This window comes from Brassica napus, chromosome C4, assembly GCF_020379485.1.
Source record: "Brassica napus cultivar Da-Ae chromosome C4, Da-Ae, whole genome shotgun sequence".
NCBI lineage: Eukaryota > Viridiplantae > Streptophyta > Magnoliopsida > Brassicales > Brassicaceae > Brassica > Brassica napus.
In genome coordinates this window covers 28590392-28614164 of record NC_063447.1, presented here as the reverse complement: position 1 = coordinate 28614164, position 23773 = coordinate 28590392, and the positions used below count along the sequence as shown (strand labels likewise).

The 23773-nt window shown below is 34.0% G+C and overlaps 1 protein-coding gene across 2 annotated transcripts; it reads left to right on the top strand.

Moving 5' to 3' along the window:
* The first annotated feature begins 2819 nt into the window (after positions 1-2819).
* LOC106391036 (probable inactive patatin-like protein 9) lies at positions 2820-4526 on the top strand. Of its 2 annotated transcripts, none has more exons than XM_013831601.3 (2): positions 2820-4120; positions 4189-4526. In XM_013831601.3, the coding sequence occupies exons 1-2, from the start codon at positions 3185-3187 to the stop codon at positions 4429-4431; spliced, it is 1179 nt and encodes a 392-aa protein (XP_013687055.1). In that variant the 5' UTR covers positions 2820-3184; the 3' UTR covers positions 4432-4526. The 2 variants fall into 2 exon arrangements, with proteins under 2 accessions (XP_013687055.1, XP_013687056.1); XM_013831602.3 differs by having other exon boundaries at positions 2929-4120; positions 4204-4526.
* Positions 4527-23773: the final 19247 nt, after the last annotated feature.

The following is a 23773-nucleotide window of genomic DNA, read 5'->3' as shown; positions in this document are numbered from 1 at the left end:
GGAGTTCTGGCATATCGAAAGGGGTTCAAAGAAACATTTCTCATTCAAAAGAAATTGCAGGAGGCCAGCAGTGAGAGCTTGGGAAACGTTAACAGGCTTAATGTTGCTGTTTCCAGTGAGTGATATAGTCATCGGAGAGCGGTACAGTGTAAATAAGACACCACCAAGATGATCGACCGTCGATAGGATGAGGAGGGGTCGACGGCTTTTCCTTGCAAGCAGATTTATGACTGAGTCATGATGGAGAAACACAGGCGATACCAATCTCTTGTTGGTTGTGTTCAACAAATGCAAACCTGTTTAGAAGAAAAACAAATTGATAGGAGAGTATGCGATAGAAATAATACTTACATAACGTTAGGAAAAACTTTGGTAGATTTGAGCGATAAGAGTATATGTTTCTCCACATCGAAAGAACAAAAGTATTGTATCTACAAAGAACAGAGTCAAAGAGCTAATATAATGCAACATAAAACAAAACTTTCATGTTCCAACAATAGGTTTTCACAGTAATTAGAGCAATTCAACTCTTACCAGTCCAAAGAACAAATACATGGAATCAGAAAAGCATATCTTCGTGAAATATCCAGTGGGAATCTGAAATGGAGCATTAAGAACAGAAGGGCGTACACAAACATCATCGCATCGTTTACGGGATGGTGTAGAGAGACTGAAAAACCAAGTAGAACGCACCAGAATTACAAATTTAATGTCCCCACCAAAGGTTCTTACAGTGATTACCAATCCAAAAATAAATATATGAAATCAAGCACGTATAAGGATAATTGAGAACTGAAAGAGAAAATCAAGAACATATGGACGTACACACACATCATTGCATCATTTTTAATCACACAGCAGAGTATTTACATAATCCAAAAAAAAAATTCAGATCCAACTTTCTGAGCTAAAACACAGTAATGAAAACTGATCTGAGAATTTAAATCCAGCTTTAGTATCAGCAAGTGGAATACACACAAAAGAAAAGAAATAACTAACCCCATTTACGGAGCTGAATAGTAAGCTCGTACATCTGAAAAATATCAGCAGCATTTCCATGTGAATATAGAAGTGTTGTGACGGCCATAGGGTACCTGATGTACATAGAGACGTTGTTGCCTCAACGCTTGAGCAAAAGCTCCGTTGCAGATTATCTTATAAGTGAATATATTCGACGGAAGAGCGCAAACTTCGCCGCCTCGAAGAAGTCACGCCTCACATCTCTATCTTAGCAGACTCCACTCTCTGAACTATCTCTCTATCTGCCTGTATATGGGAATCAAATTGGTAAGAGTGCAAAGTGGTTGCTGGAATTTCAAGAAGAAGACGAACCTGGTGACGATTATTGCGAGGAAGGCAAATTAAATAGCTAATAGTGTAGACTGAGGGAAGAAAAAAAATATTCATAAATCGTACTTAAAAAAATGTAATTGCTTAGAGAGTTAGTATTAGACAATGGATCTTACGTTTTCATCGATGAGCAACATGTCAACACTCATCAGTTCTCCGCCTTTGTTGATGTTTCTCGCCTCCCAAACCCTCAACAGATGGACCTTGGCTGTCTTAGAGCATCGCCCTACTCTCAGATCGGCAAGGAGCGTGTACGAAGTTGCCATCGAAATCGCTTGGTATGAAAATAATTGCTTTTGGAAATAGTTTGAGTTGTACTCAACATCGAAGAAAGGAGAAACATTTATAGGTGAAGATTCAACCAGTTACTGGAGAAAACGAAGAGGTATATTGATTGATTCATGTGGACGGAGTGGATTAATTAAGAAAACTCAGAGTAAAGAAAAGATTTAAGGATGGGGAAACGTTTCAGAGTTTGGAATCGACGTTTTCAGATGGTGAATCACATCTTCGCGGCCGCTTCTGAAAGAGGAAGACGACGACCAACCTAATTCCTAAATTTGATTGGGTCTCCAAACATACTAAAATACGGGCCTAACATATTCATTAAAATTAAAGCCCAGCTCTCAAACAATCATTTACGGAACAGAAAAAAAATCGAAAGCCTGCCTGACATGGCAAAAAGAAATGTTTTGGTTGGATGATTATTTTAAGTGACGTGGCAGCATAGATTTTTAGCATATGTTGCTTTTAGTATTGTGATATATATAGATTGACATCTCGGGTTTATTAAATGTTTATCTCGTGGTCCTTTGATATCATAAACAGTACTAGTATAAATTTTGCTGGTTTCATTTATCATGCATCAATAAATAAAAAAATAAAATATAAAGGCGAGGGTTAATAGAGATTATAAGTAGGAAGGTATATATAGCAGCTGGCAAATTTATAACGGAAGCGGAAGCCGAGCCGGTAAAGCAGCCGAGGTTCGCGCTTACCCCTCTTGACCTTCAAATTTAATATGCCTACTCACACGTGCGAGCATTGTCCTACTCCCACCAAATTTATTTCTCTCCTTTTTATTCTGATTTATTTAAGTAAAAGAATCTAGTAACACCTACATTATACACTTTTCTAGCCAAAAAATAAAAAAAAACTGTGAAGTACATGTCTAGGTTTTTATAACTATAAAGTGTAATTTTTCATTATTTAGATACTCTTAACAAACATATAGTTATACTATTGTATTGAAGTGTAAATATAGCATACATACACTTTGGCCTATAATTAAACAGAAGAAAAAAAAACAAAATTGGCACTCTAGTAACTATATAAGTCATCGGATGATACCAAAAATTATATGGCAAATGAAGAGATAATAACAAGGGGGAGAGACTTTACCCTTTTTCAAATTTATGTTAACAACTTTATTTCATATTTTCTTCTGAATTTAAATCATTTTTGAACAAGGAGAAAAAGAGAAATATCCTCCATATTTCGTAGACGGTGCAAATAAAATAAAGGAAATAAAAAAAAATGAGGAGAAAGAAACAAAGAAAGCACCGTCAGTGGGAGTATATAAACTACCACCACCCACTAACAAACCAACCCGGAACTATCTCTGAATCACTAAACCCTTTCTTCTTCTCTTTAAAATCCACTCACTCGAAGAGAGAGAGACTAGTAAACCCACAGTGGGAGAGAGAGAGAGAGCATTACCTCCATTAATGCCTCACTGCAACAAAGCGTGATAGAAAGAAAGAGAATCATAACTCCTTACCGTTTCGAATCAAAATCAAACTTGTGTTGATTATTTAAAACTATTTCATATAATATGGAGATGGATCTGAGCAAGGTTACTCTTGACATTTTCACCAAGCTTGAACAGAAATGGCTCTCCCACTGCGACACCACCAGGAAGACACGCATCCTTAGCATCGACGGTGGTGGAACCACTGCCATTGTGGCCGGAGCTTCTATTGTTCACCTCGAAGACCAGATCCGCCTCCAGACCGGTGACCCTCACGCTCAGATCTCTGATTTCTTCGACATTGTTGCCGGAACCGGAATCGGAGGCGTACTCGCGGCCCTGCTCGTCGCCGACGATGGCTCCAGGAGGCCGATGTTCACCGCCAGGGAAGCTGTTAAGTTTATCGAGGAGAAGAACTCGGAGCTATTCGAGATCAGGCACACGGGAGTCTTCAGGAGGAACCGGAGATACTCCGGGAGCAGCATGGAGAGGGTGCTGCAGGCAGCGTTTAGGAGGGAGGACGGTAAGGTGCTGACGATGAAGGACACGTGTAAGCCTCTCCTCGTTCCCTGCTACGACCTCAAAACCTCTGCACCTTTCGTTTTCTCACGCGCCGGCGCATCCGAGTCGCCGAGCTTCGACTTCGAGCTTTGGAAAGTCTGCCGTGCCACCTCGGCGACTCCCAGCATGTTCAAGCCGGTCAATGTGGTGTCGGTGGACGGGAAGACCTCTTGCTCGGCCGTCGACGGCGGTTTGGTGATGAATAATCCAAGTGCCGCCGCCGTCACGCACGTGCTCCACAACAAACGAGATTTCCCGTCGGTTAACGGCGTCGATGACTTGCTCGTCTTGTCGATAGGAAACGGTTCGTCCTCAACTCCAGGAAGGAAACTTCAGCGTAATGGAGACTGTTCCACGTCATGCCTCGTGGACATCGTGCTTGACGGAGTTTCCGATACCGTTGATCAGATGCTTGGGAACGCTTTCTGCTGGAACCGTACGGACTACGTTAGAGTCCAGGTAAGCTAATTTCTCAAATATAGAAATATTACAAACAAACAAAAAAAAATGAAAAAGAGGATTCAAAGTGGATGTGCATGCAGGTGAGCGGTTTGACTAGCGGCGGAGATGGAACTGTGGGGCCGAGGAAAACGGCGGAGGAGTTGTTGAAAGAGAGAGGTGTGGAAACGGCACCGTTCGGAGGGAAACGGTTACTAACGGAAACAAACGGAGAAAGAATCGAGAGTTTCGTGCAACGCCTTGTTGCTTCTAGCCTCCCTCCAAGTCCTTGCAAGGAATCTGCCGTTAATCCTCTCGCTGACGGCCGTTAAATGTGTTTTTATTGTTATTTATTTAGGATGTAAGTATAATATAAGCCCCTGCTGTAAGTTTGTAAGCAAACCTGTAACCCAGGGTTAGCTTTTAACCTCGCATCCTTTTTTTTTTTATCTCCCGAGTTAATTAGCTTTTCTTAAATGACTTAATAATGAATGATATAATCTACCTATTATTTACACTGGTGGAAAGAAAATAAACAGATATTCTTTCCTTGGATAGCCAGCACCAGAGTGTTCCAAATCTATAACTTGTCATTTTCATGCGATAGCAGTGACGCAATGCGTATAATAGATAATAAATAAAAAAATACAGCTCGATATAATAGTGAGAGCAATGTGATTCATAAGTGGTGGGATGGGATTTCGTATGATCCATGAGTTCAACTTGGTTTTATTGGCAAAACAATTATGGAGACTAGTTCAATTCCCAGACTCATTGGTGGCCAGGGTTTTAAGGGGAAGATACTACAAGATGAGCTCACCTCTCAGAGTAATCTCTGCTAGTAACCCATCATACGTGTGGTCTAGCATTAGTGCTGCGCGAAAGTTGCTTCTAACGGGAATCAGACAGAAGATACATTCAGGCTATGAAGTCAAGGTATGGGAAGATCCATGGATTCCAACGATCCCAGCAAGACCAGCTCTCCCTATAGCACCGGTACTGCATCCTAACACGAGAGTTAGTGATTTCATTGACCCGGAAACGAAAGAGTGGGATGTTGGTCTTTTGGAGAGTTATGTCAATCCAGAGGACATAACACTTATAAGGAGTTTGGCCACAAGCTCAGCACATCGTCGTGATACATTCTGCTGGAACTACACAAGGAATGGCCAATACACGGTTAAATCTGGATATTGGGTGGCTCAGAATGTGTTAATGACAGAGAGGGAAAAGAAAGTCCTAGAACCGAGTATCACAAAGCTTCAAGCCTTTGCTTGGAAGATAAAAGCACCTTCGAAGATATGTCATCTTATATGGCAGCTATTAACTGGTTATGTGGCGGTAACGAGGAATTTAGCAAGACGTAATATGAGATGTGATAACTACTGCCCAAGATGTGGAGAGCTAGAAGAATCTGTAACACATGCTATTTTCGAGTGTCCGCCAGCTCTACAAGTATGGTCCTTATCAGCGACTCCGTCTAGCCCAGGTCTATTTCCAGTACCAAGTATTTACGCAAATATGGATTATCTATTTTGGAGGAAAAACAGCATTATCGAGCCGGAGCAGGACATGGATCCTTATCCCTGGATAATTTGGTACATTTGGAAGGCTAGGAACGATAAACTTTTCAGGGGAATAGACAGAGATCCTTTGGAACTGGTTCGACATGCAGAGAGTGAGTGTCAAGCCTGGTTTAATGCGAATGAAGTGGCACGAACCGTGGTACAAGAAGGCCTTCATGAGGAGCCCCAAGTCATAAGCTTGGGTAATATTTGCTTGATAGATGGATCTTGGACAGCTTCTGTTCAGTATAGTGGAAGTGGATGGGTCTGGTTGGACAGTGGAGGAAACACTCAATTGTTGGGGACAAGAAATTTCGATCGACGGGAATCAGCTCTGCATTCGGAAGTCGAAGCACTGCGGTGGGCAATGGAGAACATGCTTCAACACTCAACTTGCCAGAATTTTGGGACAGATTGTAAAGAGCTGATAGCAATGATAAAGGATCCTCATGCCTGGCCTAGCTTTGCGACAGAGTTGGAAAGGATAGAGACGCTGCTGATTTGCTTTCCGGACTTCGACATCATTTATGTTCCACGAGTGCGCAATCAGTTTTCAGATTTTTTAGCTAAGACTGCTAGATCCTTCCATAGGAAGTTACATTTTATTGGTCTTTCTGTTCCGGTCTGGTTACCCAGTCCACCTCAAGTTTGAGTAATAGAATGGCCGTTTGACGTCAAAAAAAAAAAAAAAAAAAAAAGTAGAGATGGCAATTATGAATCTGGAACGCGGATCTGGCCCATAAAAAACTGTCGTGGAACAGTATTGGAACGAGGTTTTCTAGGTTCGTAAATTTGTGGGCCTCGCGGGACGGGTCTTTGCGGGATGGGCCGAAACGGGTCAAGCGGGATTGCATGGACCTGCATTTTTTTCATTTCTTATTTTACCTGAAAAAACGAGAAAAAAAGTGAGAAGAAAGCGATTCTTGTGACTTTTCCCCTAGAAAACATAAGGAGCTCCGGCGATGATGATTCGAGCTCCGGCGATGATGATTCGAGCTCCAGCGATGATGATTCGAGATCCGGTGATGATGATTCGAGCTCCGGCGATGACGACTCTAGCTCAAGCGATGACGATTCGAGCTATGGTGGTGTTTTGATTTGGTTTTCTCTTTTTATTACACACAACTATGAATTGCTTTATTACAATGTGATATTTCTTGTTTAAGTTAATTGGTTTTGTTTTCAATATTGTGAAGTGGTGTTTTTCTTAAATTAAATTTAGTTACAAGGGTGTTGTTTAGGAGAAGAGTTAGTTGTATATCAGGTCACTTTTATAATTTGACAAAGTGATTCACAAATTTTTTTTGCAATCCAAATAATTAAAAAAAGATATGGTTTGATGAAGACATACAACACTTGAGCCAAATTATTACAAAGACAACAACTCAATCAGATTCAAACTTAACAAAAGCTTATGCTGATAACAAAAGAAGGCTTTTAACTCAAGAACGCAAGCAAAAACAGAGCTTTGTTGCATTGATTTTGATAAGGTAATGAGCTCTCTTCAACTCTTTTACACAACTCTTCTACTTGAACATTCATGAAAGAAGTTATAGCAGGCAGTTTGATAAGGAGGCGTCCCGCGGGACGGCTCGCGAAGGTCTATATATTTTGCGGTACGGGTTTAGGCCGGCATTTTGAAAACCACAACCCGTGCGGGACATACCTACTATGACCCGCTAGACGACTAATCCATCGCAGTATGGAACGGAACGGGATGGATACGTAAACCTCTTTGACATCTCTATTCGTAAGTAGTCAACCATAGTACTGGGGCATGGTTCTTCTTTCCAACACACCATCGCATTCTCCATTCATCTTTACTGTTTTCATACCAAATTGAACCGTCGTTGTAACTAACTTCTGCTGTTTTTTTTTCCTTTCTAGCTATGTTCCATTAAACATCAATTATTCAGCTTGAAGGTGATTAGTTAGGTTTTATCTCCTTACTTTTGCTTTATTTACTTTTAGATCACTAAATTTTACCAATCACGTTGTAGCTTTATTTTTAATAGTTAAAACCTAAATCAAGTTTCTATAAACTTTTACCAATCATGCTTTAACTTTATTTTTAAAGCTATAGCAAAAAAACTAAAGCAAATTTTTTTTAATGTATTTTAGGTAAAAAACTTAAAACTTTTTTTTATAGGCTGTAAAATCTGTGAAATAAAAAAACTATCTATAATATCAAATAAATTAGATAATCATAATTAAAAACATCTATAAATATTTAATTCAATTTTGGGTGTTGTAAAAAATATTAAAATATTTTAAATAAAATATATATTATTTACATGTCACATTTTAAATAACAATAAACTTTGAGAATTTATAACAAATATTAATATAAATTATGTAATTGATAAAAAAATAATTATTTTATATATACATTACAAATTTCACATATTTTATTTTAAAATATCTACAGCCTATAATTTAGAGCTATAACAAATTTAACTACAGCAAAAATCTCTGCAAAAATATTTACAGTAACAACTTTACAGCTACAGTCAATTTACCTACAACTAAATTTTTACAGCTAAATTTTTAGAGCCACAGTTGAACCTTTCATCACCAGTGTTTATAGAATTCAGTCACATTTGGTGTCACTTCTATTAGATAACTGCGAAGATATCACAATTAACGATATGTTTTGAGTGAAAAGAGCATTTACTCCTATTTCGGCTTTTTATTGTGTCAATCAAATGGAAACTAATTTAATTTCTTTTATTCTAAATATTGTTTGAGTAGAGTAAAACAGCTTTTTTCTTTCGTTTATGCAGAGTAAACAAGTTGGGCTGGTTTCAATTTATTATTATGTCTCTTCTCTTTTGTTTACTCTATAAATTTTTTACCCATTTTATTTACTTTAATTTCCTCTCATTTATTCCAACACTTACCAATCACACTTTTAGGGATGTTGCTACAACCAATATATTGGTTGGTGGACAGACATGATCTTTACAAGTGCAATAGTAGCTAGCTGCCTTTCCTTGATTGATATACATACATCTATTTACAAGTGCATTTGTAAGTCATTCGACTTATTTGTTGATTTATTGGTACTCAGGAGATTAGAATTCCTACTATAATTTATTCTACTTTCTCAAAATGCATACTGCTCATTGCATCCATAGCTTCACTAAGAGCAAATGACTTTAATTGCACACTATATATTATGACAAAATTAGCACACAAGAAGAGATAAAATAACACTAACTAAAAGATAAAATAACTTAACTATTCTAAATCTTAAACCTTTATTATAAAAAGAAATTTGCCAAAATGAATCAAAACTTGATTTTAAATACAAAAGTGTACTCTAAATTTAAATCAAATGCAAAAATAACTCAAAATGCTAATAAAATTATAACAACCCTTTTCTCACCAAACAAAAAATTTGTATTGAGTTTACCATTATAACTTTCCACGTGAAATTAGGTTTATCGCCAAAAGTGAAGTCTTCCAAAAGTCTTCTCATGATTATCTTAAAAATAATTTATAAAATATATTTTGATAGGGAAAAAAATCTAAATCATGTAAATATAAATATTTCTAAATGATGTAAATTTAATTTTACTAAAATTGAATTATTTTCAACATAGATGAGTGAATGTAAATTGAATCATGATAGGCTTTGGTTTAGGGTTTGGTAAGATATATAATAGTATTGTTTTTGAAATTTTATTTTAATTTTTTTTTTGACATGTATGTATTTAGTTAAACACTAAAATATATTTTTATTTCAGTAAAATATTATTATTTTATATTATTTTGATTTGTTTTTATAATTTTTTTTATTTTTACGGATCGAATCGGATATTCGGTCGAAGATCTAATATTTTCCGGATATTCGGGACACAGAATATTGTCCCGAATATTTGGATAACTACGGATCGGATAACTGATTATTCGGACGAAACAGATCGGATTACGAATACCTCAAAAAATTTGGATATCTGATTTGTGTCCACCCCTATTGACAAGTGCATTTGTAACTCACTTCACTTATTTGTTGATTTATTGGTGACTCAGGATATTAGAAATCCTACTAAAACTTAGGCTTCGAATGGGGACGTAGATGAAAAAATGCAGATCAAACCGATAATGCATATCACACCAGTAATGCAGATCAAATGTAGATCAATCAAATTAAACAAAATAAATATAGATTTATTTATCAAATAAATTTAGTGGTTTATGACATTTGAATGAATATTTTTTGAAAAAAATATATCTAAACACAAAATACAAGTTTTAAGTATAAATATTAAAATGTAAACTACTAAATAACATAGATGAATTCACTAAGATAAGTTATATAAAATATTATAAAGTAACATGTATGACTATTTATTGTAACAGAATATATAAAATTTGATATATTTTCGATTGTTTTGTACAATATATGTTTCATCCATATCATTTGGTTCAACTTTATAATTAATATTATTTATTTATGTTAAATATTATCAATAATAAGAATAAAATAAACTCTAACATATATATTTTATCTATCTAAATACTATATATAGTTTTTAGTGAAGTTATATATTTTTAGATGCTATAAAATAAAATGCAAAACTATATGTTTATATGTAACCAAAAACATATGTAATTTCTATTAATATATATTATATATAATAATATATGTATATTATATATTTTATAGATAAGTTCGTCAAAATATAACCTATAAAATTGAAAGAAAAGTAAGATAAACCATTTTGAGAAAATTTATATTTGTTTGAGAGTGAAATAAATAATAAAGTGATTTTATTTAAAGATAATTAATAGGAGAAAACTAGTAAAGTATTTCTATCGGTACTGAGCATGCTTTTAACCCCTTTTTTTATGCGGACATATGTATAAAAATATTATAAAATAAAAAATTTATAAAAAAATAATGTTTGTAATTATATTACTTGCTATCAAGAGTAAAAAATAAAATAAACTATAATATATATGTTTCTATCAATGTAAATGTTATATATAATTTGAGTGAAGCAAAAAAAAAAGAGATGATACAAAAATAACATGTGTGACTATTTTTGTAAACAGAATATACAAAATTATGGATATGTGAAACATTAATTTGATGTAAATGTTTTTATAAGATATACATATATTTTATAAAAATAATTTCGTTTTAAAATAAATTATTTCATAAAACAAAAATATTAAATCTTATTTCAAAGATTTAATTGTTTGGTTTGAAAGTAAATAACATAAATTAATAAAGCACAATATTTAGCAAGAATCAATAAAAATAATTAAATATGCATTCATAGGTTATATGCATATGTTCTAACAATTTTCTCATCTTATATGCAAATCAAAAATTTAAGGCATAATTTTTATCTGCATGCAGATTTTATTTTTTTAACCTTTATTATATTTGTTTTTTTTTTGGTGCAAATGTTAAAATTTATACCATTTTTTAGTTTAACATTGTTGCAAAGCAACTTATATTTGTTTTGCAGTTAATATGATGAATAGGGAAAAAAATACAAGACAAACTGCATTCAAGTAAGAATGCATTCCTCCTATATCTCTCGTATCTCCCATTCATAACATTACTCTATTTTCTCAAAATGCATACTGCTTATTGCATCCATAGTTTCAATAAGAGCAAATGACTTATATAGCATAAAATATATTATGATAAAGTTAGCACACAAAATAATGACTAAATTAGCACTAACTAAAAGATAAAAGAGAAATTTGTCAAAGCAGAAAAAAAAACAGTATGATTGTCCTTTTGGTATATTACCATCCTTAAGTTATCTATTTAGTATAACTTTTTTAATAATGTCAAAACTAACCTTTGATTAATCAAATTAAACACAATTTTAAAGTTTAATTGAATTTTAAAAAGTTTAATAAAAAGAGAAAAAATGTTTCAAAAACATTAAAATTTAAAGTTTAGTTTTTTTTACTTATTAAAAGTTTAATAAAACTAATAAATTTAGTTTTAATCTTTTTATAAAAATAAAACTTTGTAAAACGTTTTTATAAAGTTTATTTAATGTTTTTCATTAATTTTTTTTGAGAAATTACCAAAAATACCACATTTATAATACCTTTTTTCATGTTTACATTAACCACCTTTATCCTCATTTTTAATGAAAGGTAAAAAATATTTATAACCTAGTGTTAACTAATCTATACATAGGGTTTAGAGTTGAGGGTGGGGTAGAATTTTTGGAATGTGAAATTTAAGATTCTAATAAATATATAAATAAATACTTCAAAAATATATATAAGATAATTAAAATAGTTCCAAAAATATTTTTCAATTTTTCAAAAAGAAATTTTGAAAAACAAAATTCAAAGAAAAAAATACAAAAAGTTTGAATTTGAAAAAGTATAATTCGAAAACATAAATAAAAAACTATTTTTATTTTTTCTTTATTTATTTAAATAATTATTTATTATATATATAGAAAACAAAGGTATAAGAGTCTTTTGCCACTTAATGGAAAAAATATTTTTGAAAATGTCTCTTTAGTGGTGGTAAACGTGAATAATGGTATGAAGAAAGTGGTAAACATGAAAATTTCCCAAAACTTTTTATAAAGTTTTATTTTATTTTTATAAAGTTTACAAAGTTTATTTTTATTACAGTTTTATTAAAAACGTTTTGCAAAGTTTTATTTTTATTAAAAGCGTTTTATAAAGTTTTTTTTTACAAACTTTTTAAAAATGTTAAAATTAAAAAGTTTAATTTTTTGTATTAAAAAGTTTAATAAAAAGGAAAAAAACGTTTTTATTTTTTTTAATAAAAATAAAAAGTGCATACATATTTTAGGGAAGTTAGAATATTACAAATATTTTTAAAATATTTTCTTAATCGAAACTTTCATAATTTTTGCTAAAATCAGGTTTTATTATCCGTAGAATGCACTTCCTACACTGCGTAGAACCAAGAAAAAAAATTCTATAAGCAGATTCTACCTCATGTAGTCGTATGAGCATTGTCTAGATTTCGCATTTCGAAAATTTTAGAATATCTCATAAAAATAGATAACTTTACAATTAGTAGAATTTGCATTCCCCATATTTAGAAGTTTAATTAAAAGTAGATTGTTCGTTCTAAAAAAGTAGATGAACTTGTTTAATCTGTAATTCAATTTCTACTAACTCATTTTTCGTAGAACGTAACTTAAAATTTTAATTTATCAAGTTTTTTAACAAAAAAAATATCAGTTTGTGCATATGAGTGTTTTATCAATTGTTTCTATTTTTATAATTTTTTATTCATAAAACTATTTATTTCATTAACTTTTAAAAATAGAAAGGGTAAAAAAGACAAAAAAACAGACAAAAAATTGACAAAAAAGGTTTTATACTAAAGATACAAACATGCTATTTTTTCCGTTTTGACAATTTTTTCAATAACTAAATTATTCTAAACCTTAAACTTTTATTATAACTTGACCCCTTAAATACTAAACTTAAATTCTAATCACTAAACTCAAACTAAAATAAAAGATAGATGTATTTTTACTTCTAATTAATATTATTTTAATTTTTTCCTTGTATACTATTTTAGGATAATAAATTACTTGACTGTTATTTTAAGGTATTTTTCTTTAACTGACTAATGAACATAACAACATAATAGCCCATATTTTGGGATTGTAAATGTAAAAACTCGGCAAGCTCTAGAATCCATACAGATGTAGCTCGACCACATGAGGCCATTATTGCAGAGATAAAGCAAATCATTCGGCTTAGGTTGGATCTTCTAGCTCGGGCTCAAACGCTAGGTCATGGAGAGATCTCGGTTCTGGCCACTTGGCTGTCTTTATTTTAGGTTTCTTAAAGCCTTTTGCCTGAGTCTGGTTGATCAGTTTTGGTAGTATACAGAGCCGTGCTCATCTCTTGTAGAAAAAGGCAATGGTCTTAGGCCCCATAATTTTTAGTTAATATTTAGGGCCTCATTTTATATATAAAATGCATTAGTTAGTGTTATATATGTTTACATACATATTTGTACCTAAAGAATTTGATTGTATATATTTTTTTTTCTAGATTTAGTTTGGATTCTCTTCGTATATTTCAGTTATAAACATAGTCACTATATCTATCATTTTAGTTTTTGTGAACATATCGAAATCTTATATGAAGAGATCATTTGAGAAAAAAAATTGCCCTTGGCCCCTGAAAACGTTCGCACGGCACTGGTAGTATAGCCTTTTCTATAAATAGAGCTTTTGGTTTTCGTCCTTTGTAACCCAATGGTTTTAATGGAAAAAAAAAACTGGATAAGCTACAAGAACCCAAAGATGTCTAAAAACAATGAAATATCGGAAACGGTATACAGACAATTCGGATGGCATAGATACTTGATGTCGTAGACGCTGCCAACTTAAAATGATTGCTTCAATTAGTATGAGAAATATATAAGACAATCTTGAGCGAAGAAGATAAGCTACAAGAACCCAAAGATGTCTAAAAACAACGAAATATCGGAAACGGTATACAGACAATTCGGATGGCATAGATACTTGATGTGGTAGACGCTGCCAACTTAAAATAATTGCTTCAATTAGTATGGGAAATATATAAGACAATCTTGAGCGAAAAATAACGAGATCTTCCCTGTGTCTAGCTGAATTATTGATGTTCAATGCATTTTCCCCCTCTTTTTTTTTGTTCTTTAGTCACCAAAACACAATAAGGAAAAATAGACTCATATATAACAAATTATTTGACGATATCGTATCTTAATCCAAACCAAATTATTAAAACCTATTCGGTCGTTTGATTGAATAATCAATACTATTAAAACATGAACATAACCTATTAACCTATTGATACATGTGTGGTCCAACTATTTTAATACAATTATTAAAACCTCTTATTAATTATTTAAGATAAATATTATACAAAGAAAAACATATATATGACTAAAAACACAAATATAAAAATTAAATTTCAACAAAAATGTAAAACAAAAAATATACCCGCAAATCAAAATCTAGTTATTTTTTTAAAAGAAAAAATAAAAGTCTCTCGCCAACCGGTTACGCCATTCAAGAGACACAAGCCAAGTATTTGATACTTTTGATTACATAATCTATACGCATGATTGACAAACGTCAAACAAAACTTATGCGCGTATGTTAATCAAACAATGTAGTGTTGTAAGCTTGATGCAATGAATTACCAAGTACCAGACAAATAATGAAAGAAAAGGATGCAAAAACTAACATACTTGTACTATATGCATTTGACAATATTAATTAATAATATCATGAGAAATAATGGAATAATAATTTGTTTTGTTATATAGCCCTTCAATTCTTTCGTTTATACTCATCTCTTCAGTTTTATATTTGCTAAAGCATATAGATTTATGCTTATTGTATGATGAAGCGTGTATATTCGTTTATAAAGCATTATAGTTCGTTAGCTCACATCTTGCCCATCCCATTCATTTAAATTAGAATTGGCATATATCAAGATTATCCTTACCCACCTAATTTGAATATTTAAAACGAGGATGGCTGATTAGCCGGTAGTTAAAAGATTTGAGTGGATGGTAGAGCCACCATGACCTCAATAGATTGAATGTACAGCAAATCATAACCATAATCATAATTTTACACATTAATCAAAGATTAACTGTAGTGCTCAGACACAAACCTCTAGTCTTAACTTGTCGGTTTGGATATACAAAAATGCATCCTACCTAGAAGCAAATATAAATAACAAATCCAGGAAAGAAAATTAATTATATTCATAAAGTAGTTGGTGGGAGACACTGTTCATTCTTTGATGATGACCACGTAATTATTGAAAATTTTAAGCTAATTAATTAATATCAATGTCGCCTCGTGGGCCTTTCGTTTTCTTTTTTATCCATTACCGACAACTCCGTTTATAAATACTCGTTGGTAAATGCAGCAATATCTTTAAAGAAACTGAAGCAAACTATAAAATCGTCTAAAATTCTAGCGGTGACTTTGATTTATAAATAAACTTGTATACCAAAAGTCGACTGGATAATTGTCCACGAACGGGGGAATATACAAGATACTAGGTTAAGATCAGCGTCTTGCGCGGGATCAACATTATATATATAAATTATTTTATGTATTAAATATTTTTACATATTATAAAATAATAAATATATATTAAATAATTAAAATTCAGTAACTATTAAAAATAATTAATTTGGTGCGAACATATAAATCAATTGTATTAATCCGAATTTTTTTTTATTTGATAGCATATGTTATTAAATTTAAATGATACTAACATAAATAATATATTTTAGTATATTTTTAATATTAATGTCTATTAAATGATGATTTCTACTCATATAGTTTTTTGATCATTTGTATCTTTTATAGAAAAAAATTTAAATTACTGATAACAAAATTTTCATTGTGGGATTAATAGTTTTAGTAATTTATAATTTTTTTTTAAAAAGTTATCAATGATCGTTCAAAACTTTTATCAAAAAAATTGTTCAAAGTAAATTTTGAAACTAAAATATTGTATTTTATATGGTTTATAGTTTAATTTAAAGCGATATATATATTAATCTTATTAATTAATTAAATTAGACTTTTTACTTATATAATTTTTGTAATCATTTGTATTTTGTCATAACAAAAATTTTAAACCATGGATTATAAAATTTGAATGTGAGACTTTTAACAGTTTTAGTAATTTATAGTCGTTTGTAAAAATTCAAAATATAACATATACATAAAAATCTAAATTTTTATTATATGGTTATTGTGTTTGTTTAATTTATTTAATAGCTTAAAATTAAACAAATATAATAGAAGATACACTATTTTTTATCAAATCTTTATTATTCAAAATCATTAATTGTCATATATACTTTAGCCACATCAGGCAATTCCGTAAATTTTATTTAAAGAAATAATAAAGTACATTAATGATGAATTTATTGTTAGTTTAATAAAAAATTTATTATATAATTAGATGGACCAACATATTTCTCTAGTGATAACATGTACAAAAAGAAGTTGCAAAGCTTCTTAGATAATATACATGGGATTATGTCGTTGGTAGTATTAAAGAACTTTCGAAACAACAAAAAATAGCATTGAAAGTAAATGTAAAACAAAAATCCGGAGTGGAGGTTATTAAGTCTCAAGGGTTTCTCGTAGTCTACAGTTACGGCTAAAGTAATTGAATAAGTTAGGTTGGACCATTTTATATGTTCGTATTTAATAGCTTGTCTTTTTAATAATTGGACAAAGTATATAATATAATAAATGAAGGGGATAATACGATTATATGAATATAACACCAAATTCTTAGGGACCATATTCGTCCACCAATACCATGCTTTATTTTTATTCTTGTTTCAAATCACCATTATGCGTTGTGCCTTCAAATTTAACCTAAAGCTCGACCACTTTTTTTTTTTTGGGGGATAAAATGTTAAATATTATACTAATTTTTAAATTTGTGACAGAAGTTACAAAGCTCGACCACTTTTCTTTTTAGAATTCATGAATTTTTTATTTTTGCAAAGCCACTATAGCGATATTGGGAGGGATGTGTTTTGAAGATAACATATAACGTTCGGGATATTACTTCAGCGAAATTTTTATAATATAAAAACAAAAAGTCTGTGATCTAGAATAGGAAGATAAGCTTAACGTTACGACTTAAGTACCAAAACAAACAAAAAAGCTTTACGTTTTTTAACGAATGGTAAAAGCAGTTCAAGCGGGACAGATCAAGCAGACCATGCATATTAAGCAGGATAAGTACAGATCAAGTGGATCATGCAGGAGAGAAGCGGATCATGCAGAAGAAAAGCATATCAAACCGATCAAATAATTTATTATAACTTATGAATGACAAAATCAGTTCAAAACTATAGATCATATATTTAAACAATACAAATTACACCTAGATATCTAAACAAATATCTTAGCACTACAAGAAAACATAACCTTAACGAGGGCGGTTTTCCTCGTTATTTCGTCGTAAAAGAGGTTTTACGACGAAATAGCGAGGAAGCGCGTTTGCTCGTTACTCGTCCGTCGTAACACATATTTCCTCGCTAATTCGTCGTAACTTAGCGAGGAATATATTTCGTCGTAAAGACGAAGTAGGGCGATTCGTCGTAAAGACCACGTCAATATTCCACGCAAGGACGTCGCTACAATTCTTCGTAAATACCTCGAAATGAGTTCCTCGTAACCTACACGTAAATACCTTGAAAGAGTTTCCTCGCAAAATACACGTAACAACTACGAAACGATTTCCTCGTAAAATACTCGTAAACTTTTCCTCGTTATTTCCTCGCAAATGTTTCCTCGTAAAATAGTCGTTAACTGTTTCTCGTCATTTCCTCGTAAGGTTTCCACGTAAAGAGGTCGTATATTAGCTACGAATTTACTTCGTTTTTATTATTTTTACAGAATTTAAAAATATAATTAAAAAATAATTAAAATTATTTAATTTAATAATAAATTAAAATTTAAAAAAAAATAAATCAATATGAAAATATTTTATATATAAATAAGTTTTGAATTTATATAATACAACAACCAAAAAAAAAAACTAAGGGTCGTTCATCGCCCGGTAGAATTCATCACTCCTCCTCGTAACATCCGCCTCGTTATGTACGTCGGATGACTCGCCTTGAATGGGATGTTGTTGTCGCATGTTCCTCAACATGGACTCCCATTCCGGATTTGTGGCCGCAATAACGTCCAAGAAGCCCTCGACTCCACCCATACGAGATTTTGTCGCGGTCAACTCGTTACGCAGCTGAGCGGACTCTCTACGCAGCTCAGTGACTTCATCATCCCGTCCATGACCATAAGACGATGTCGCTCTCGGAACATCGTTGACGGAACCAATACCCAACGTCCGTCCCTTTTTTTTAGGGACAACCTTAAAAACAAAAAATAAATATTGTAAGTAAAAATTTAAAGTTAAATTAAATGAATAATAAAAAATTAATTTTTTTGAAAATTTACCTCCTCGTAAATCTTATCCACGTCAAGTGTGGATAAGGTGACGGGTAATCCGTCGGTAGACTGCTGGGTCAGCTGAGTCTGGCGGTCTTCAACCCGAGCAACTACGTCGTTGTAGATTTGCTCGGACTTGCCATCTACAAATACGCCCGCCTTGTTCTTGTGGGTCCTCTCGTAAAGTTCCATAAGAGACGGGAGATGTCCCGTCTCTTTGGCCTAAAAAACAGTTAAGAAAGTTAGAATAAATTAATATATATATTAAAAAAATTATTTAATAAAATATTTAATTACCATTTCCAAACGGACACCGGCGTGGGGTTTTTGGTCCGTAGTGTGAAGCATCGGCCCGTTCCCGTGCTCATCGACCGTGTTACGGGAGTTAGAGCAAGCCTGGGCGATTCTAATGGAATCAGGAAGGCGCCAATAACGGATGAGGCCATCCCACACATCCGTGGTGAGCTCAGCGGGTTTGCCACGCTCATACCCCTTCACGATCCAGTCACCCTTCCAGTTGGAGACCGTGTCCAACAAGCGAACTTTCGCCTTCGCGTTAAACTTCTTCCTCACCCTCTCAGTGATCCCCAAGGCCCAAGTATATTTTTGCTGTTGGAAAAATAAATTAACAATTAGTTTTTCAGAAAATATATATATAAATCATGAAAAAATTAAAGTATATATAATTAATTAATAGAAACTTACAGCGTAAATTTTGAACCAGGTCTTTCTGACGTAGTGAGGCGTCTTACTCCAGTTTGGGTGTGGCATGGAGAAGTAACCCTTGATCGTGTCGGTTACGTCCGATGCAAGACATCCGTCAACCCCCCACCTGGAAAATACATATTTAAAATATAAATTATTTTTTAATGTTATAAAAGAAATTTAAACGAATTAAAAAAAAATTAATGCAACATACCACAAAGTTCCGTCCGGTCGGTCTGGGTCGATGACTGGTAAACCTTCTCTGCCTGGCAGACTGAGAATGTCCTCTACAGTGTACTGCGAGTAAGGAGCACTCGGAGGCACCATCAAATCAGGATGAATATCGGCGGCCATCGGAGGTGCCATCGGAGGAGGCACAGGAGGAGGCATCGGAGGAGGCACATGAGGAGCCGATGGTGCAGTAGAAGAAGTAGACCCAGAGACCCGTCTTTTTTTTACGAGGAAATTGCGAGGAATCACAAAGGCCCGTGTTTTTTTATACGAGGTATTAACGACGATTTACCTTACAAGGAATTAACGAGGCTTGCTTTCCTATAAATATACCCACAACTCTCACTCTCAAACCACACACAAACTCCCAAATCACACCTTATCTCAAATCACAATCCTCAAAAAAATCCTATTCAAATTATAAATATTTGAAAAAATAGGAAAAGGAGAAGATATTAGAATTCATGTTGGCGAGACTTACGTATTATAATTGCTGGAAGTCTTGCCACATGTTAATCTGGTATTTCTCTCATTTTCCTTTTTTTTTCAAGTTTGTACACTACGAGATATTTACGACGATTTGTACTTACGTGGAATTAACGGGTTTATGTATAAATCCGTTTACGTGGTCTTTACGACGATTTCTGCTTACGTGGAATTAACGAGTGTTTTGTTTAAATCATTTTACATGGTAGTTACGACGATTTCATCCTACGAGGACTTTACGACGATTTGTGCTTACGTGGAATTAACGAGTGTTATGTTTAAACCCCTAGAATCCGAAACCCGAAACCCGAAACCCGAAACCCAAACCCGAAACCCGAAACCCCATACCCAAAACCCCAAACCCCAACCCCCAAACCCGAAACCCGAAACCCGAAACCCAAACCCCCATCTTTAATTTTCTACTTCATATATTCCAAACCCCATATTTCATTTTAAGTTTCGTCGTTATTTTTAACGAGTGTTATGGTTAAATCCCTAGAACCCCAAACCCGAAACCCGAAATCCGAAACCCGAAACCCGAAACCCGAAACCCGAAATCCAAAACCCGAAACCCCAAACCCCGAACCCCTAAACCCGAAACCCCAAACCCGAAACCAAAAACCCGAAACCCGAAACCCGAAATCCAAAACCCGAAACCCCAAAACCCGAAACCCCAAACCCCAAAACCGAAACCCGAAACCCGAAACCCGAAACCCCAAACCCCAAACCCCATATTCCTTATTTTCTACTTCATATATTCCAAACCCCATATTTATTTTTAGGTTTCGTCGTTATTTCCTCATTGTATTACGTTATATTTACGACGATTTCATCCTACGTGGTTTTTACGACGAATTCATCCTACGTGGTATTTACGACGATTTAGTCCTACGTGGAATTAACGAGTCCTTCGTCGTTATTTACTCGTTGGAATACGAGGACTTTACGACGATTTAAGCTTACGTGGAATTAACGAGTGTTATGTTTAAATCCCTAGAATCCAAAACCCGAAACCCCAAACCCCAAACCCCATATTCCTTATTTTCTACTTCATATATTCCAAACCCCATCTTTATTTCCATTCCAAACCACAATTCCCACATTTGCTTATTCATAAAACAAACTCCCACATTACCTTATTCATAAAACAAACCCCACATTATCTTATTCATAAAACAAACTCCCTCATCTTATTCATAAAACAAATACATCAATCGGATACATCGACATTCTCGTCATCACTAGAAACATCATCATTTTCATTAAACTCGTCTTCAACAGCTTCGTCTGTGGCATCATCGGTAAGATCTTCGTACTCGTGATTATGCAGATCAATGAGAAGGATGTCATCAATTTCTTGTTCAGGTTCCTCAACTTCATTTATCTGTTCTTCTTGCAATGGTGGTTCTTCTCCACTGATGATTCGTCCTCGAGGTGTAACTTTGATTACTGCTAACCAATTTATACCTGAATCTCTCATCCGAGGGTATGGAAGGAAGCTAACTTGGTCTGCTTGTGAAGCTAAGATGAAAGGCTCGAATTTGTTGTACCTTCGTCCACCGTTGACATCAACTACACCGAATTTGTTAGACTAAACACCTCTGTTGACGACGGGGTCGAACCATTCACATTTGAAGAGGACGCATTTCAGCTTCAGTATCCCTGGAAATTCGACTTCAATAATCTCCGTCAAGATCCCGTAGAAATCTGTTTCCCCTTTCACACATATTCCATAGTTACTGGTCGCCCGCTGTCTACCATAGTCATATGTATGAAAAGTATAGCCTCGTGTGAAATACATCTGTGATGTGGTGACCTTTACAAGTGGAGATTGAATTACTTCGTGTAACCACTTAGGATAATATGCATCGTCGTCGTCATAATCAACCTGCAAAAATAAAGAGAATGTTAATGAAATACAGATAATGTATGAAAAAAAAGTTTTAGTTAATACCTGATTCCGCAACCACTTAATGAAGTGTTGATCTTTCCTTTTGTCTACGTCACTTGTGGATATACCAGGAAATGTTTCTTCGACTTGAGAAACAAATAGGCTGTAAAATCACATTTTATAGGAATGAATCTCTCGCAATTATACAATTAATTATACTTATATGTGTTTCGAAGTGTCAATATATGTTACCTTTCAAAATAACACATCAATGGATCTTCGCAATTGAGTAGAATATAGGTGTGTGCACTATGAGCATCTTGTTCACTCGACCACCAAACCTCTTTAGACTTCCCACCGAGTCTCCCAATCTGGCTAAAGATGTCTGGAACACCAGCAACTGCATATGTTGGCGCAACACCACCATCATCATATCTTCTTGGAGCTCTTCTCCGTATACGTACTTTTGACGCAAAGTAGTACGATGTGAAGTGAGAAACTTCTTCCGTCAAACTTCTAGCAATTATAGAACCTTCAACTTTGGCGAGGTTCTTTGCTTTTCCCTTCAAATATTTCATGGCTCGCTCATACTGATACATCCATCCGTAATGTAGAGGTCCACGAAGCAATGCCTCGTATGGGAGGTGGACAGCTAGATGCTCCATGACGTCAAAAAATCCGGGAGGAAATATCTTCTCCAAGTTGCACAATAAGATGGGAATGTTCTCCTGAAGCTGTTCCACAACTTCTTCTTTAAGAGTGCGTGTGCTCAGATCCCTGAAAAATGCTCCAATGCCTTTTATATTAAAAAAAAATTAAACACATTGTTAGTCATATATTATTTTGTAAATTATTGTGATATAATACACTACGTACCTGCAAGTGCTTCATGTACGTTTGTTGGAAGTAGCTCCGCAAATGCAAAGGGCAGTAGTCGTTGCATAAATACATGACAATCATGACTCTTCATCCCGGAGAACTTTTGACCCTTTTCAACACATCTAGAGAGATTCGAAACATACCCATCGGGGAACTTCACTTCTGATGCCACCCAGTTGAACAACACCGACTTTTTTTCTGAAGATAATCTGAATATCGGAACGGGAACTTGTCCATTGCTTTTAATATGTAACTCGCTTCTTGAGCAAAAATCCGGCAAGTCCAACCTCGATTTTATGTTGTCTTTTGTCTTCCCTGGGACATTCAATATTGTATTCATGATGTTCTCAAAGAAATTCTTCTCTATATGCATCACATCGAGGTTGTGGCGCAGAAGAAGATCCTTCCAATATGGCAACTCCCAAAATATACTCTTCTTGTGCCAGTTGTGATGAACACCGTAAGAATCTGGCATATTACGAGGGACATGCCAATTACCACCCCAACGAACTGTTTCGTTAGCTCCGTAGTAGTCGATTTGCGCTTCAATTTGTTCTCCAGTTAGATATGGAGGAGGAGTGTCTCTCACAACCCTTTTGTGCCTAAACAAATTCTTGTTTCTTCGGTAAGGATGGCCAATGGGAAGAAATCGACGGTGACAATCAAACCAACTTGTCTTCCTACCATTCTTCAGTTGAAACGCATCTGTCGTTCCATTACAATATGGACAAGCTAATCTCCCATGTGTAGTCCATCCAGACAACATCCCATAGGCAGGAAAATCACTTATGGTCCACAAAAGCATCGCTCGCATCGTAAAATTCGTCTTCGTTGAACAGTCATACGTCCTCACCCCTGTTGACCACAAATCCTTCAACTCTTTTATCAGTGGTTGTAGGAAAACATCCAGGGACCTTTTTGGATGGTTCGGACCAGG